This window comes from Thunnus maccoyii, chromosome 4 (genome assembly GCF_910596095.1).
Source record: "Thunnus maccoyii chromosome 4, fThuMac1.1, whole genome shotgun sequence".
Lineage (NCBI taxonomy): Eukaryota > Metazoa > Chordata > Actinopteri > Scombriformes > Scombridae > Thunnus > Thunnus maccoyii.
In genome coordinates this window covers 9,443,861-9,460,275 of record NC_056536.1, presented here as the reverse complement: position 1 = coordinate 9,460,275, position 16,415 = coordinate 9,443,861, and the positions used below count along the sequence as shown (strand labels likewise).

The window sequence follows — 16,415 nt, the reverse complement described above, 5'->3', positions numbered from 1 at the left end:
TTCAGAAAGAAACCCATCAATTAGTTCCACATCCCCTCAGTAGCCAATGATATATCGAGTAGTTCTCTGTGGACCACACAAATGTTTCCTGTAAAACTTTAAAAATCTATAAGACACAAAACTTTGTCGTTGTAGTATTTAAATTAAACTTTATTGAAAAAAACAGCTTTCTAATTTAGTTTTGGTAGCCAAAGTTGACTTTTTTTTTTTCTTCGACAAGCCTTTCGAATGAAGCAGTTACTCGAAATGTAAGCAAAGGAAAACTTAAACTTAAAGTCGGGGTTGCCCCCATTATTATGGTAACCGTATAGTACGTTGTTACTGCTGATCATTCAGTTGTCATGACAACCCCGCTGCAGACAACTTTCATGTCTGCAAATGAGACATGAGACAGGTTTGCATTCAATGATTCAGCCCTGATCTATCAAGGGACGAGCTAGTTTGTTCCTTTCTAGTTTTATTTCAATCCACTTGAGAAATCTGACATTTCAAGTCTCTACTAAACATTGTTTTCATGTCGAAAATTTGTTACTTTACTAAAACTTTTGTACAATAGTATTTTGTATTGACGTCAAGAAAGAGGGTTTGAACGTAGAACTAGATAAGCCTCGATCCTCATGAAATCAGTGAGTCATAACTCATGTCCCACATGAAAAGATTTCTTCATAACCACAGTTGACCTTACAGTTGTGTTTGGTTTTTGTTGTTGTTGTTTTTATGGTTGCACTGGTGCAGGGTTCCCACATATACTTAAAAAGTCTTAAAGTCTTAAATAAGATTTTCAGAATTTTAAGACATAAAATGTCTTAAAGTCTTATTTTTAATTATGGTAGGTCTTAAATGTTGAGGGTGATGCCTGGTTGCATGAGAAATATCCACCCACAGGATTCACTTATTTAAATATGGTTCGGTCTTCGGTCGTGACTCGGTCCAGCTCTCTCTTTTCTTTTTCTGGCAATGTTTCGATTGGTTCTCCCCAGGCCACCTGCCCTCACAAAGGTAACAGGATTAAAGAAGTACACAAAACAGTACAGATGATGCTCAGCTAAACACAGTTAGCCAGGGGGGTTCAGAGAAGACACAAAGTCCTCTGTTATTTCTGATAGTTGCTAGAATCTGGATAATGTTTTTAGTGCGGAGCCACAACGGCCAACATGAAGGAGAGGAGCAGCCTTTTTTAATTTTGGTCACCGCTCAACTGGTGTTTACTAATTTAATGGACTGTTAAAATGGATTAAAGGTAGATATACTGTATGTTCAGAATAAACTATCACCTGCTCTGTGAGGAAGAGAACGACCACAGCAGCCTTATTGTTTCACACCATGTTGTCAAAATGAACAATGCCAAGCAAGTTGTAATTAAACTGAACATTTTTAATTAAAATGCTTTTTTTTAAAAACAGAGTTTTATCTAATGTAAAGCTTAACAATGGGACACAGTTCATTGCATTTGCAATTAATTTGATTACTTTATATGATTTTACATATGATTGTTATATGGAGATACAAAAATATCCCTGTTAAAATTGTCAAATTGATTTCAAACATGAAGCTCAGCTCTAATGTGCATTTCGTTTTGCTGTGGAAAGGATATTACATTTTCTCTGTCGAGGTCTTAAAAAGCATTAAATTTGCTTTGAAAAAGTGTGCAGCAACCCTGCAATACAAGAAGAGTCTTGTTATAGTTGCCTAGTGTGGAATCAATTTTGATTTATTAATAATTACATATTCAATCATTTTATTATTTTCAACTATTGCAGCACACCAAAAATACCATGTCTGCAATATATTTCATAGATAGAAATTTTACTAATAATCTCAAGTTATAAAGCAAGCTTTTAAAATGATTTGAGGGGAAGTGATAAATATGAGCCATTAATCCAGTGAAGATGGTTTGATCTGTTCATCTCTCAGTACACTGGGTGCCTGTAACCAAACCCTGTTAATGTCGGAGCTCTGTTCTGACTAGAAAGTAAGCACCTCAAAGCATTGCATCATCATCTCCCAACTGACACACACTGACGCTCACCCTCTTGCTCACATTGCACCGGAAGTATATGTGGAGTCTGATGTGCAGCGAGTACATTTCCTTGCGTCTGACATCATCCTCGGCTTTGATTATTTTAGTTTCATGTGATCATTTTGAGGTTGAAAAGCTGATGCTTCATTTTCTTTTAGCCTCATCGCAGACCGTCCTGTCCCTGGCTTATCTGCAGGAGTGTGCACATATGAGCACGTTCCCGCCAGCCAGTAGTTAAGATTTACATACTCTCAGTAGGCCTAAGTGTGCTCACTCCTTTTCCTGTGCCTATGTGCATTGGGACCGTCACTGTGGTTACTCTTGTTGGGTTCACCCAGATAGCAGAGCACAACCACAGAGGTACCTGAAAGCTGTCTCTAGTGTGAAAAAACAGGGTTTATAATGATTCTTATTAGAATAATTGTGTAACTTGGCATTCAGGCTTTGCGGGTTGTGTTTTAGAGGCAATAGTAACAAAATATTAAGTGAATAAATTGCCTTGAACATACATAATACATAACATACTCTAATAATACTTTATTAGAAGTAAACAGAAACTAGTGTGTATGTCTCAGCTCTGTGATGTTGATATGCCAGCAGTTTTAAAATAATGCTGTGACACATTTATCTTGTCTACTGGTACTGGATTAAAAGCGTTGAAATTCATTACCAAACATGATTTGACTGCTTGACTCATAACACAACATGCTGCTTGGTTATGAGTCAAGTTTTTAAAAAAAAATATTTTCACATTTGTAGCTTTTGCATTTTTTCTGTTTTGATGAAGGTTGAAGTAGTCTGCACAGTAAAAGATGTACTAACACCTTTGTTGAACATCACAACATTTAGCTTCCATAATGTATCTTCAACAATCCCCCCCTATTTCTCCACCCATATATAAAGACGGCAGACTGGATCACCTGACCTCGATCACTTGCTCTCTGTTGTCATATTCACTCAAAAATATTCCCCCTAATTGTTGCACAGTACAGCAAGATAAAGAGGACTACAGATCTACACTGCACAACCAATCTAGATACAAACACCCTCAAATTATTGGTGAAAGTGAAAACAACAAAAAAAAATGTGTCACTGCCCAAATATTTACATGATGCAATTTCATTTCACAGATTGCAACACATTCAAAAAGAATTAACTAAAATGTTTAAAGAACAATAAACCGTTATATCTCATACTGTTTATGAATGATTCAGTTATTTGTAGTGTTGAAGGACAAAGATATGAGGAGCAGAGTACAGAACAGAAACCATCACAGACTTGGAAGAAAAATGCCATTTGTTCTGTGTAATAATGTACAAATCCAAAATGGGCATTAACCAGACACCAGCTACATGTCTTCATTCTCCTGGTTGTATTTGTCAGCTGGTTGAAACTGACCAGTCATTTTAAATTACTCCGTAGTTTGAACCATCTTGTTCTCTTTCTTTTCATCAGGCTTTTGGTCAGCGCCTCCCAGGACGGCAAACTCATTATTTGGGACAGCTACACCACAAACAAGGTAATGAAACACATATATATTCCAAAGAACTGAACAAATTTCAAGGGACTGTAATACTCGTGTGATTATACTGTTGGAAGAACAACGATGTTGCATGTATTGGTTATATGGCAAATCTACATGTATGTCATATGTAGAGGTAGACATATTCAGTGTGTGCGTTGTATCAGAAAAGCATTCCAGATGTTATGGTATTGAATTTGCAGATATTCACTGGTAATTCTTTACTTTTCTTCTTTTATTTTTTGTGTTGTGGATGCATCAGTGAACAGTAATAATATCAAACCTTATAGATGAAGCAATAGAAAAATCAAATCAAATGTCAGCCTGTTAATCAGGTAAAATGAAGAGTTTAGATTAACACATCCAAAAATCACTTAGTCGGTCAACTTGCCCAAAAGGAGTTTTCTCTAGAACAAAAAAAGCTGAACATAAAACCACCTTTGGTTTATGAGGTTAAAACCATACTTACGTCTTAAATGTGTTAAACCTAACCAGGCTGGAGATGTCAGTGTCTTTACATCAGTACAAATCAAAGATTAAAAAATGTTTTGCCTCGATTGATGCCAGAATACTGAGTCACCGCTGATATGAGCAGATGTGTACGGTTGACTTTCATCAGGTGAACGATTTCATTTACCTGTTCATCAACTCGTCATTAATCATCACTCCCAAATTTCTAACAGCTGGCTTCATGTAGATTGACTAAGTGCTGAGTTCATTATAAAACAATTCAAGTGTCTGAGGGTGCCAAGTAATGCTATTTATAGTGGGTATTGTGCCCTTGAAAGGTTAAGTTAATATTGCGGACAGACTTTGTCACATGCCCTCCCCTCTCTCTCTCTCCCATCTGTCACTGCATACTATCTAATATTAAATCTTCCTCCTCTCTTCCAGGTCCATGCCATCCCGTTGCGCTCCTCCTGGGTGATGACGTGCGCCTATGCCCCTTCTGGGAACTACGTCGCCTGTGGAGGCCTGGACAACATCTGCTCCATCTACAACCTGAAGACCCGTGAGGGAAATGTGCGTGTCAGCCGTGAGCTGGCTGGACACACAGGTAGGCTGGACATATCCGTTAGCTTTTACCCATTTTGCAGATTTGTAGTCGTCTTTGGAACCCAGACTCTCAAATTTTTGTGTAATTCATGCTTCAGTGCTGACCTCTGTTATTTATTTGTGTAGATGACAAGAAATAGCCACAGGAAAGTTCATACGGATGCATTTTAGCATGAAGCAAAATGATCTAACTTTAGTTAACTGCAAAATGTCAGTTTGCATAGTAAAGTTTCAGGTATCACATGCTAGAGAGGAAAACAGCCTCAAACAAATCCTGTATTCAGGAATACTGAATTCCCCAGATCAGTCTCTCACTACCATTCAACAGTCCCTGCAGGTATTTCCGGATGATACAATGTTTAGCAAAACACGACATAGAGCAGTAAGTGGACTCAAAATCAAAATTTGGAATCATCTGCACAGGTTACCTCGCCAAACGACAGTGGAAAGTAACAGAGAAATGTAAAACAACACACAGCATGCCAGTGTGCCCTTGTTTACTCAGAAGGATATCTAAAGGACAGGAGAGGTCAAAAATGTTATCATTGATGTGTCCTGTTGTCATGCCAACACACTCAGTTCCTGCAGTTCTTGGGACAGTATTTATTTAACTCTTAAGTTTCAATGAGTCACTTCCTTTTGGATGGAGAGGAGATCATACCCATCACAGTTACTTTGGAAAATTGGGTAATTTCAGTAATATTGGGAAGGAGACACTTTACTTGGACTGATGAGGGAATTTTACATAATGTTTGAAGTCCTACAGACAACCAGTCAGATGTAAGCCTTTCTGTTACTGGCCATGTGTTGTTAAAGATCTATGTAAACCCCATGTACCGCTGAAAGCCTAATTATTTTCCCATCCGAGAGTTGCCAGTCACATGATGTGTCTGTCTCCATTAAAAGAGGAGCTGGTCGAGCTATATCCCAGCTCAAATGCATGAAAGTGTTGAGCTCGTAGGCAAGGAGCATTCATCTGATCAGTGTCACATGATGCAGGAAGTGTGTCAGCATTTTAGTTCTAGTTCCCTCGCTATAGGGAGGGGTACGCACACTCTACCAGCTAGTAAAAGATGAATTATGGAAGCAAGTCATGAACCAGGAGATGCCCTAAAGCTTTTTTTTTCTGTTACTGGTAGTGAATTAGTCAATTCATCTCCTCCATGTACCCACATCCAGCGTTCTGTTAGGGTGTGATGACGATTGGTAATAAAATTTCTTCCTCTGTGCAGACAGTAAGGAGATGAAACATCTACCTCTTAATACTTAAGAGGAGACAGTCCTGTGTAAATTAGTTATTCAATCAGTGTGTTTGATTCTTGTCAGGTTACCTGTCCTGCTGTCGCTTCCTGGATGACAACCAGATTGTCACCAGCTCTGGAGACACCACCTGGTGAGTTGTGATACTGCACCCAATGCACTAAAATGCACCACTACAAACTACAGCCCCAAAAATGACCATAGAGTTGACTCAACAACGCTCTGATACAATTGATAAAACTATTTTACATGATAAACTTCAAATATATTCATATTTCATGGGTCTTAACCCTATGATCAGGGAGCAGGGTTGGGAATCTTTGGGAGACAACACACAGTCGATTCTTGGTGTCATTATTTGATTCAGAATTGATTCAAAACTGAGTCTTGATTCATTACATGAAGGTGGTGCTAATTTCAGGCTCTAACTCCAGTTCACTGTGTGGTCTGCCAAACCTTTCACTCATGTTCTTATTCAAAGCAGAGAAAAGTGTATGAAAGTGTGCAGCTTTTTTTCAAAAAGTTGACTGCATTAATATGTAATTGTTACTCTTCTGTGTGAAACAGATGAATGAAATGAAAGTGTGATTTACTGTTCAACATCACCAGCTAGATATTATTTGAAAAACAAAAGTTGGTCCATGTGTTCTGCAGTAAAGGGGAAAGAAAGAAACAAGCAGAGCGTTCTGCTGTGGTGTTGTTAGCGTTCTGTCTCCAGCAGTAGAGATCACTCTCTCCGCTGCAACGCTAGTACCAGTGAAACTCATCGTTATCCACCAAGAGCAGGGCTTTTAAAATAAACCGACTGTGGAGAGAGGTTTTTTCTTCACCCAAGCAGGGTTTACTAAAAGTTCAGTGTTGCATTTGTCTCCGGCTGATGGCGCGTGAAGTTTTAACAAAATACATCACTTTCGCCTTGCAAAGCCAATTATTAAGTCATTAAATCCAACATGTTTGCCTCTTTGGTCACCAATCAGCGTCCTTTTCGAATGACGTTGTTCTGTAAAATGCAGCTGTAATCTGACAGCGTTCCTTGTGCTTTCTTGCAGCGCTCTGTGGGACATTGAAACTGGTCAGCAGACAACTACATTTGCCGGCCACACTGGTGATGTCATGAGTCTCTCTCTGGCACCCGACACCAGGCTGTTTGTGTCTGGAGCCTGCGATGCCTCGGCCAAGCTCTGGGACATCAGAGAAGGAATGTGCCGACAGACCTTCACTGGCCACGAGTCAGACATCAACGCCATCTGCGTAAGGCGACAGACACGCACTCCTTCCTACATGTAACATATACAAATCATATCTCAGCGCCACGTCTCAGCTCCGTCAGAGCGAGACTCAGGTTCTCGAGTCCAAGTTAAGATTATAAGCAAACTGCATGTCATGATGTGAGTTATTCAGCTCTCTGAATGCCGACCAGTACAACAACACAGCATGTTTCTCCTTTCAAAGCTGTTAATAATGTTTTACAAAACTGATATCAAGCCCTGTTAATGCATTTGAAACTTCCTGCTGCAACATTAGTGCTTCAGAAACAAACAACATGTGGTCATAATAGTGCATACTAGATGATTATTACTGATATAGTTGTCCATGCACTTTGAGAGATGAGGGAATCTGAAAGGAGAAAAAGGTGTGGCTAGTTTCCTGGTGCACCATTTTAGGACATTAACACATTTAACCACAATGACAAATCATATGAACAATTTGCTTCAGTTACTTAGAAAAAGGGTGTATGCAAAACAAGTACCAGCACTGAAAAATCTCCCTTTGTTTTAGTTCTTCCCCAATGGCAACGCCTTTGCCACGGGCTCAGACGATGCCACCTGCCGGCTGTTTGACCTGCGCGCCGACCAGGAGCTGATGGTTTACTCACATGACAACATCATCTGCGGTATCACCTCCGTGGCATTCTCCAAGAGCGGCCGCCTACTGCTGGCTGGCTACGACGATTTCAACTGCAACGTCTGGGACACTTTGAAGGCCGACCGTGCAGGTAAGCCACCGTACAGGGGGAAAAAGAGCCGAGGTACATCGATATGTTGTGCTGATGTGCTCGAGTACAGAGGTTGAGGTGTTTTTCTGATGTGTTTTTTTTGGGAATTTAACTGCTGGCACAACAACCACACACACACACATCACATTCACCAGGTGTTTTTTTAGGTGAGATAGCAGCTCCTCAGGTGAAAATATACCCTAAACACTACTTTTTTTATAAACCAGCAATTGGTGTTGTATGTTCCACATCCAAGTTTGTTGTTTAATTGTAATTATTCTGCCAGCTAAGCGGCCAAATATGTCAAAGGCAATATTACCAGGTCCATTAGATGTATCTGCCTGAATAATCAGCAGGTAAAGTCAGGGTTTATTGTCAGCCCCAATAAGTAGAGTAGAGGTATGAGGAAGGGTCATCATCCAGGTTTCAGTCACCCTCCGCTACAATCTCTTTTCCTCAAAGTAAACCACCGCTCTGTCACTGCCAACACGGAGCCGATCGGTGCAGTTTAGCAGCGAACACGGACAGTGGAGGAAGTAAGAATATGAGGAATGTAGAGTGCAGAATCTACAGCACGCTCTGAGCTCTCCTGGTGTTCACACCTTTGCGCACCTGGCCAGTCGCTGCAGAAAGCGGGCGTGGCTGCCACTTTGTCGGCTTGGAAAGTTACATATATCGGGTGACCATCAACCTTCATCTGAAAAAAAGCTTTTCACTGCTGTCACGCTGTTCAAACAGCACAGTATGATATAATGAAGGACATACCTACATTTACTCTGCTGAAGAACACAAGACAGGAATGTTTAAAGTTTATTATGAGGCAAGTAGAAAACCACTAACTGAAGGAGAAGTAACTGAAGCATGTTGAGACAACGTGGATATACGTAACAGTAACAGCTGTTAGACACATGATTGCATTGACCGTTGACCATTGAGACTGATAGCTGCAGGAGCATCTGAGGGTGTAGCAGGTTTTAGAGTGAACAGATAAATGAATTAGCTGCGGATATGTAAGGAATCCCTCACAAAAATAATAATTGGTAATAAATAAAATAATGGTTGTGTGCATTAGGGTTTATTATTGAGGAAAGTCTATTACCAACCCACTACTGTACAAAGTGATCAACCTAACATCTACATTTTCTTGTCACTCCTGGTTCAGATGTTTGTATCTCATGAGAACAGTCTGTGTGAAAAGACGTGAGGCTTTATAGCCTCACAGCAGAGAAGTCCACTCGAATTTATTGTGATTACTGTAGATAAAATGCGTGTGAGTAAGTGACTTTATTCCCGCTCACACATCTTGTTTTATATAGAGCCTAAAGAATGACATAGCTCCCCCTGGACTTTGTCATGTGACCTTTGATTTTAGTTTTTACACACCTGTATCTGGAAGCTTTAACAACTGATTTGTCAATATCCTGTTAGAAACGACATCACAAACAGAATATTTCCAAACAAAGTTAGTCAAGGAAAGGAAACGAGACATTTTCAAAAGCACTGAGTATCCTACAGAATACGGTTCAGTCACAGTCAACCTAAACACTGAGGGTCCACGTGAGACCAGCACTAGTCTAGTGTAGCTGCAAAAAGCTCTGTGGCACTCTGAAGGAGCTGCAGTGCTCCATTAGTTCAACAGAAACATCATCTATAATAAACTAACTATTGTGATAATCAAGTAATTGTTTTAGTCATTTATTAAGCAGAAATAGGGAGTTTTATGTCACTGCAAATCATTTTTAGCTGTTGGTCGGTTCAAACACAGTAGTTGAATATTACACCCTGGACTTTTTTTCACTGTTTTCATACATTTCGTAGACTAAACAATTAATGGAAAAACAATAATCTGCGTATTAATCGTTAATGAAAACAGTCCTTAGCTGCAGCCCTAACAGAGATACAACAACTCCTGCCCGGCCGCCTCACAAGTTGCAGCTTTATGGTTGTTGAAAAAGCTCACATGACATCTGGACTAGTGTTTGCTAGAAGGCAACTCTGGAACACTTTGAAACACAGTGGAAGAAAATTCTGTGGTGTGATCAGACAAAAATAAGCTTTTTGGCCATCATACTAAACTCTATATTTGGTGCAAGTCAAACATCACGCGTCAGTAGAAACGCACAATTCCAGCGCCAAGCAGTGGCGGCGCTTCTCTGCAGCCAGACCTGCAAGGCTTGTGAGGGAAAGAGAATAACATGAATGCAGCAAAATTCAGAAACACCCTGGAGGAGAAACTGCCGCTGTCTGAGAGAGAGAGAGAGCTGAGACTTTGTTGTATTGATTTTCCAGCAAGACAACGACCCTAAACAATAAAGCCAAACCTACACAGGAACAGCTTTTAACAACATTTCAGTGTCTGTCTGCAGTGGCCTAGTCAGTCAGAGTCCAGACCTCAAATCCAAAATATGTGGCAGGACCTGAAAATTCCTGTTTATGCACGCTCCTCATGAAACCTGACAGATCCTAAGCAGTTTTTCAGATAAGAATGGGGGTAAAAATGTAGCGCCCAGATGTGCAAACCTGACACAGAACTGTTCGCTAAGAATAGAAGACGACTGTAACTGCTGTCAGAGGTTTCTCTACTAAATATTGACTTGAAGGGCCCAAACACTTGTTCATGCTATCTAGTTCACTCTGAATTTAAGGTTTTGTTGTTTTTTTTCCTTTTGAGCAGTGCTGGCAAACACATTTTATAAGCACTGTACCTGCCTTTTCTATTTTAAGTGAATATTAAGGAAAACACAACCGATAGGTAACAGCAGCAGGTTGTGGAGGAGTTTGTGCTTTTACAGAAAGAAAGAGAGAGAACTTTTCATGCAAAAACCACAAAATGCCTTTTCTATAAAGACAATCCCAGGACACAAACAGGATTAAAAACTGGTGTGTGAGGTAGAAAAGGTATATTTCTTAAGAAAGGCCATTCTGTAAAAGATGAGATTCATCAGTTGAGACGGTGTCAGCTGACCTGAGGTGAAGGGTTATTCCAGAGCCGAGGAGCCAGTTACAGCAAAAGCTCAGTCACCCTTCATTTTGAACCTGGACTGTGGAACAGTTAGAAGACCCAAACCTGCAGAGCTGATGGTCCTCCTGAGACAGACACGGGTTAGAAGTTCAGTAACGTACTCCAGCACCAGACCATGCAAAGCCTTGTATGTGATTAATAATACTTTCAAATGGATTCAAAATGAGTCTAGAAGCCAATGCAAGCAAGCAAAGATTTGTTTAACCTCAAAAGCATCACTTGCATTGCTTTTTACCAAAGACTAGCAGCTCACATGTAGCTGCTCTATATATAGTACAACATACGGGTGACGTTTGTATGATGTTATACATGTTTAAGCGTTTGTGGTAGAAGAAGCCAGAGTAGTATTTTGACACATTAAGTGCCTGCAGATGAGATCGAGCACATTAAAGGATGCGTCAACATTTTATCAAGTCTGGGGGAAAAAAAATACTGACATGCTCTAATGCTCATTGAAAGGGTTAGTGGTCCCTGTAATTGTTCCTTTTGTCCATACTGGTCACAAAGAGATGCCCTCTAAAAGCAATTTCAATGGATGTGAAGCAAAAATGAGTTTTTAAGGAGCTAGTAGGAGTATTCAGCAGTCTTAGACAAATCAAGTGGGTGTCCTCCAAGGTTGATCTTTCCTGCTTTGTTTCACTGTCCCTCAGCAAGAACACACTATGCAGGGAAACAGGCCTCCGCAGCTTCCGAGAAACCTCAAATGCATTTTTTTCACTGAAGGAGGACGGTGGATTTTGTCGCCCATCACTCACAGAAGTGACCAGCCTCACTGTGTTTAACAAACTATTGAGCCGGGAGCAACTTCCTGTTTTGTATCTAACAGTTTCATATAGATAATGTGTGTGTAGGAGGCCAAATAGAAGAAGATCCATTATATTTTTTGCAGAGTATAAAAGGCGCATTAATATACATCTGGGAGAACAGCACGCTTCACCTGCTCCAGCAGTGAAGAGCCCCTGTAGAGGCATGAATACTTTACAGTTATTGACTGCATAGTGGGATAGGGATCAGAGGAGGCCCACATCTGAGCAGGAGATTTCAAACACACACACACACACACACACACACACTCATTTAATGCGTTGTTGGGTAGAATATTGGTTAACAGCATATTGGGTCAGTATTAGCCGTTAACGATAGTCTAATGATGCGTCCAGATGTCCCTAAACCTGCTTCACCTCATCCTTCTCTTCCCTTTTTTCACCTTTTTAGGAATCAGACCAGATTCCCATAGATATGTCATTCACTTAGAAATCATCACTGTTGTGTCACATCATGATATCCAGTAATACCATCTTCATATCCAGGCCGACCCTAGCGTGTTGTATCCATTAGACAGAGCGTGTTTGTTGCTGCGTCTCAGCCTCTGCTGTCTCTGCAGGTGTCCTGGCTGGTCATGATAACCGGGTGAGCTGCTTGGGTGTGACTGACGACGGCATGGCAGTGGCAACAGGGTCCTGGGACAGCTTCCTCAAGATCTGGAACTAGAGTCTGAAGGTAAATGATGAGCAGAGGACGTTCTCAGCTGTAAGAGTGGATCATCTTGTAACATCAGCTAACAGAGTTTGTGTTTACTGCCATCTGGGGGTTGGGGATGAAGGTGCAACATGAGAAGCATGTATATATGATCCACACTTGATTTATTAGTTATCTGGTCACATCATCTTCATCTCATTCACTGAATAATTATGCCAACTAACGTTTTTATTTGTTTGTTTGTTTTTCCAGATGGCATCCGGACTCCAAAGTTGAGTGGAAGACCATTCCAACATCACAATGTTCAATTTTATTGCATATCCAATCTTTTCAAAACACCATGATACTGACTCCAAACACCCCAAAAAACTATCAAGGGCAAAAATTCTCTCTCTCTCTCTCTCCTTCTCATTTAAAAGAGCACAATTGTCTGTCACTCATTCAGCTACAAAAAAGAAAGAAAAAGAAACAGCTCGAGGTAGTGGTTTCAAAATGGAATGGAGGAAAAGTCCTCCCATGACCATGGTCTGGTATTGTAGTAAGTGAAAATACAAACACCCCACCACCGCTGCTGCCACCAACAAGCAAATGTCCTGCGTCCTCATTATATACAGGTCTGAGTGAAGGTTATTACATGACAGTGATCTAACTCTTATAGCTTTTTGGCCATGTTTATTTTTGTTTCTTTGTTGTTTTCATTATTATTTTTTGTTGAAGAGAGGTAGATCAGTGAACTGTCAGTTAATGTTTAAAATGAGGATCAAAGCTTTGTTTTTGTTTTTTTTTTCTCTTCCTAGTCTTTACACATTTTAAAGAATGTTTTTAAGTTGAAAACTAAAAAAACCTCCAGATCATGTCATTTTAAATCCAGCTTTATCCCACTGGAGAACAAAACGAGAGAATTTAGCTTCAACAGGGAGTCCTCAAGCCACTTCTGGCCCTTCTGTATATTTAGTCCCATGATACTTTTATTGTTTCTTTTTTTCCAGTGTAGTCCACAAATCTTTGTTTGCACAAAAATTAAACTTTGCATATATAGAATAATGTCTAAAGAAAAAAAAAGTTAACTAACCAAGCACATGCTGTTTATGATAATGAATGCTCGTTTTTAAAACGAAAAACAACAAAAAAAAAAACAAACCATTTTAACCATTCTTACACCTTTTTGTCTGGCGACAGTGTAGAATAATTAAATGAAGATTAACCCATCGGATCATAATCCACCCCGCCCCCTTTTTTATTCTTTTTTTTTTTTTCTCCTTTTAAATTAGTTTTGTTTTCCCTGGTTTCTGTTGCCCGTGGTTGGGACCGGTGATGTGATTTGGTCGGGTAGGGAGTACCTCCACTTTAGCCCGGTTGCAATCCGGACGTTTCTCTTTTAACAGAGGTGCCCATTCCGTGCTTGGAAATGCAGTTACTACTCTGTGAATGACATGTTGTATAAATCAATGTTTGAAAATAATGATATTGAAACTTTTTAAGTTAAAAACGAAAAAAAAAAGATTTTGGTTGTCTGCCATGGGTGGGTTATCTCTTAGAATCGCATGCTGTAGAATTGCTTAAAAAGGTGCATATGGAATTAAGTCCTTTGATGTTTTTCTTTAAGAAAATAACCTGTTGAATATATCAATACAATGGTATTTATATTTTTCTTTTTCTTCTTTTTTTTTTTTTTCTTCTTTTTGTTTTTGGCTACTCCGTGCATACATGATTCAACTAAAATGTTAAAGCTATGCACTTGAGAAGCAAACCCTGCAACATAAACGGTTACTTGGTCCATACTTGGGAGGGATTCCACAAATTAAGAAGTAACGTAAATGTTTAAATTGTACACACATGCATACGTACATTCATTCACCTAAACATACACAATGGAACAAATAAATTTTCATTCCTTCTGTAGCAAACAAAATTCCACTTAAGAAAAACATTTTATAACAGGTTTTTTTCTGTCCTTTAATAAAAAATGAAAAAAAAAAATCTTGCAGCATCTGAATGGCAGAACTTTCTGTTGTTCCCTTCTCCTTGTAAACAGAGACGCTCTTTCTTTAGCAGTAGTGACATTTTTTCCATTCTGTTTTTTCTCTGCGACATTCTGTACAAAAAATGTGCTGTAATTGTGCGTTAGGCCTGGAGTTGGCAAAAAATAAAATGAAATAAAAAATATTAAAAATTAATTAAATTCCCTTTCCTTTTCTCTCTTTCTCCATCAAATAACTGTAGAGCTCTGCACCCCCACTGTTCCCTTTTCACCTTTTGTATTTAATTTTAAAGTCAGTCAGTGTACAACCGAAAGCTGGATGCAAGATAGAAACTATATTAAAATGTACTGTTATTTAAGATGTAATAAAAAGCAGTTTGAGATGACCTACTGTGTTGAGTGTGATTCACTTAGAGCGGTTCCCACTGAAGCTAGAATGTTGCAGACTGTTTGGTTTCCTTGTAATTATGTTCAAGTCAAATAAACAATTTCTTATCCACTGTTGAATCAGCCTGGCTCCTCTGTACAGTCATTTACACATAGTTGTTTCTCTTTGCGGGAAGGTAGACATGTAGAAGTTATCCAACAGCACTGAACAGAAAGCGACACTAAAGTCCTGTTTGAATATGTAGTTATTGTGAGAATTGAAACGGAAACCACAAACTACGACTGTGGTCAACTTTTGATGGGTCTCGTAAGTTTACAGTTGTCTTTGCCGCCAGGTGTTTGATGCTTTGCTTTCACTCACAGTAATCATTCTGATGCGTATGTCCTGCCAGGACAGAGACTAATAGACTCACACCAGCAGGTGTTGGTCCCAGTTAAACACCAGGTTGCTTGTGTTTAGGTTTGGAAGTACTAAGATCAGACCTTTGATGCCATCTATTGGACACAAGTATAACATGCAATAGTGAGTTTCTGAAGCCAGGTCTCACATTTTTATTTATTTGGAATATTCCTAATATATTATTTACTAATAGGAAAATATATAATCTACAGTATATTGTTTAAAATAACTTCATATTTGATTTTCATACAGAACTCCCTAAACAAAAGCACAGATTAACAGTTTCAGTCAGAAAATGAAAATAGCAGCAGTGTCTGTCCCTGTTTGTACTCTTGACTGTCTGTGCACATAATTACATATCAAGCTTTTAATTTGTTGAGTTAATGCTTTTTTCTATACATGTTAAATGACAACAAGCACTAGTTAATTTCAAATAGCCTATTTACTCACACAGCATTCATGAGCCTGCGTTAGAATTTGAGAAGAAAATTATTAATATGAAATGAAATTAATATTACTGAGGACAACTTGGTGAAGTTTATCCATAACAGTCCTATAGGTTGCTGACTTTTAATGTGCTCAAGTGTTAATTAAACATGCATATTTGTATTTGTTAAACATGTATGAATGGATGGTTGGTAACATTATTTTAGAAATAATCTATAATAATAATAATAATCTGAAATAATCTTGCTACATATTCAATATAGATCTGATTATTAGGCTGTTCACCTCGTCCTACAGCAGTTTATAGTGCTTTGTTCACATAAAGGTTACATCTATGACTTATGGGGAATAAATGTCTTGCTCTGTAAGTGTACATACTTGTATTCCTTCTGTTTTATCATATGAATATATGTAATGAGGAAAATGTACAACCATGAAGGGATAGTTGTGTGTTAGAGCAGTGAGCCACACAGTGGCGCCTCGGGGCCCCCAAACAAGTTATTCTGGCCATGCAGATCAGAGCTGTTGCATCACTGTCCAGACTGACTGGAAAAACTTTAACTTGCCTGCCTGCTTTGTGGTGACTTTACATGTAGAATTGTTCTAAATCAAACATAAAAATATACAGAAGGGACGCAATTTGCTCTTCTAATTTTGAAATATAAACAGACATTTGAGCACTATAGGCATATAAATAAATGAAGAACAAATGAGAACAAAAAAAGATTCTCCTGTTTAAAATTGAATTGACTTTTAAAAAATCCTAATAGATGAATACGTGGCGCTGTTAGCAGAATAACCAACTTTTTCAACTGTTATAATATTTACTTTTATTACAGTGTAAT

General features: G+C 39.0%; 1 protein-coding gene across 1 annotated transcript in view; it reads left to right on the top strand.

The window, feature by feature from the left end:
- The window catches only part of LOC121896379 (guanine nucleotide-binding protein G(I)/G(S)/G(T) subunit beta-1), a 39,974-nt gene extending 25,128 nt beyond the window's left edge, over nucleotides 1-14,846 (top strand). The window contains exons 5-11 of the mRNA XM_042410227.1: nucleotides 3,476-3,539; nucleotides 4,437-4,599; nucleotides 5,925-5,991; nucleotides 6,908-7,109; nucleotides 7,638-7,854; nucleotides 12,261-12,376; nucleotides 12,608-14,846. Coding sequence (XP_042266161.1) covers nucleotides 3,476-3,539; nucleotides 4,437-4,599; nucleotides 5,925-5,991; nucleotides 6,908-7,109; nucleotides 7,638-7,854; nucleotides 12,261-12,367 — 820 coding nt within the window. The 3' untranslated portion in view covers nucleotides 12,368-12,376; nucleotides 12,608-14,846. The remainder of the gene's footprint in view (nucleotides 1-3,475; nucleotides 3,540-4,436; nucleotides 4,600-5,924; nucleotides 5,992-6,907; nucleotides 7,110-7,637; nucleotides 7,855-12,260; nucleotides 12,377-12,607) is intronic.
- The last annotated feature ends 1,569 nt before the right edge of the window (nucleotides 14,847-16,415 follow it).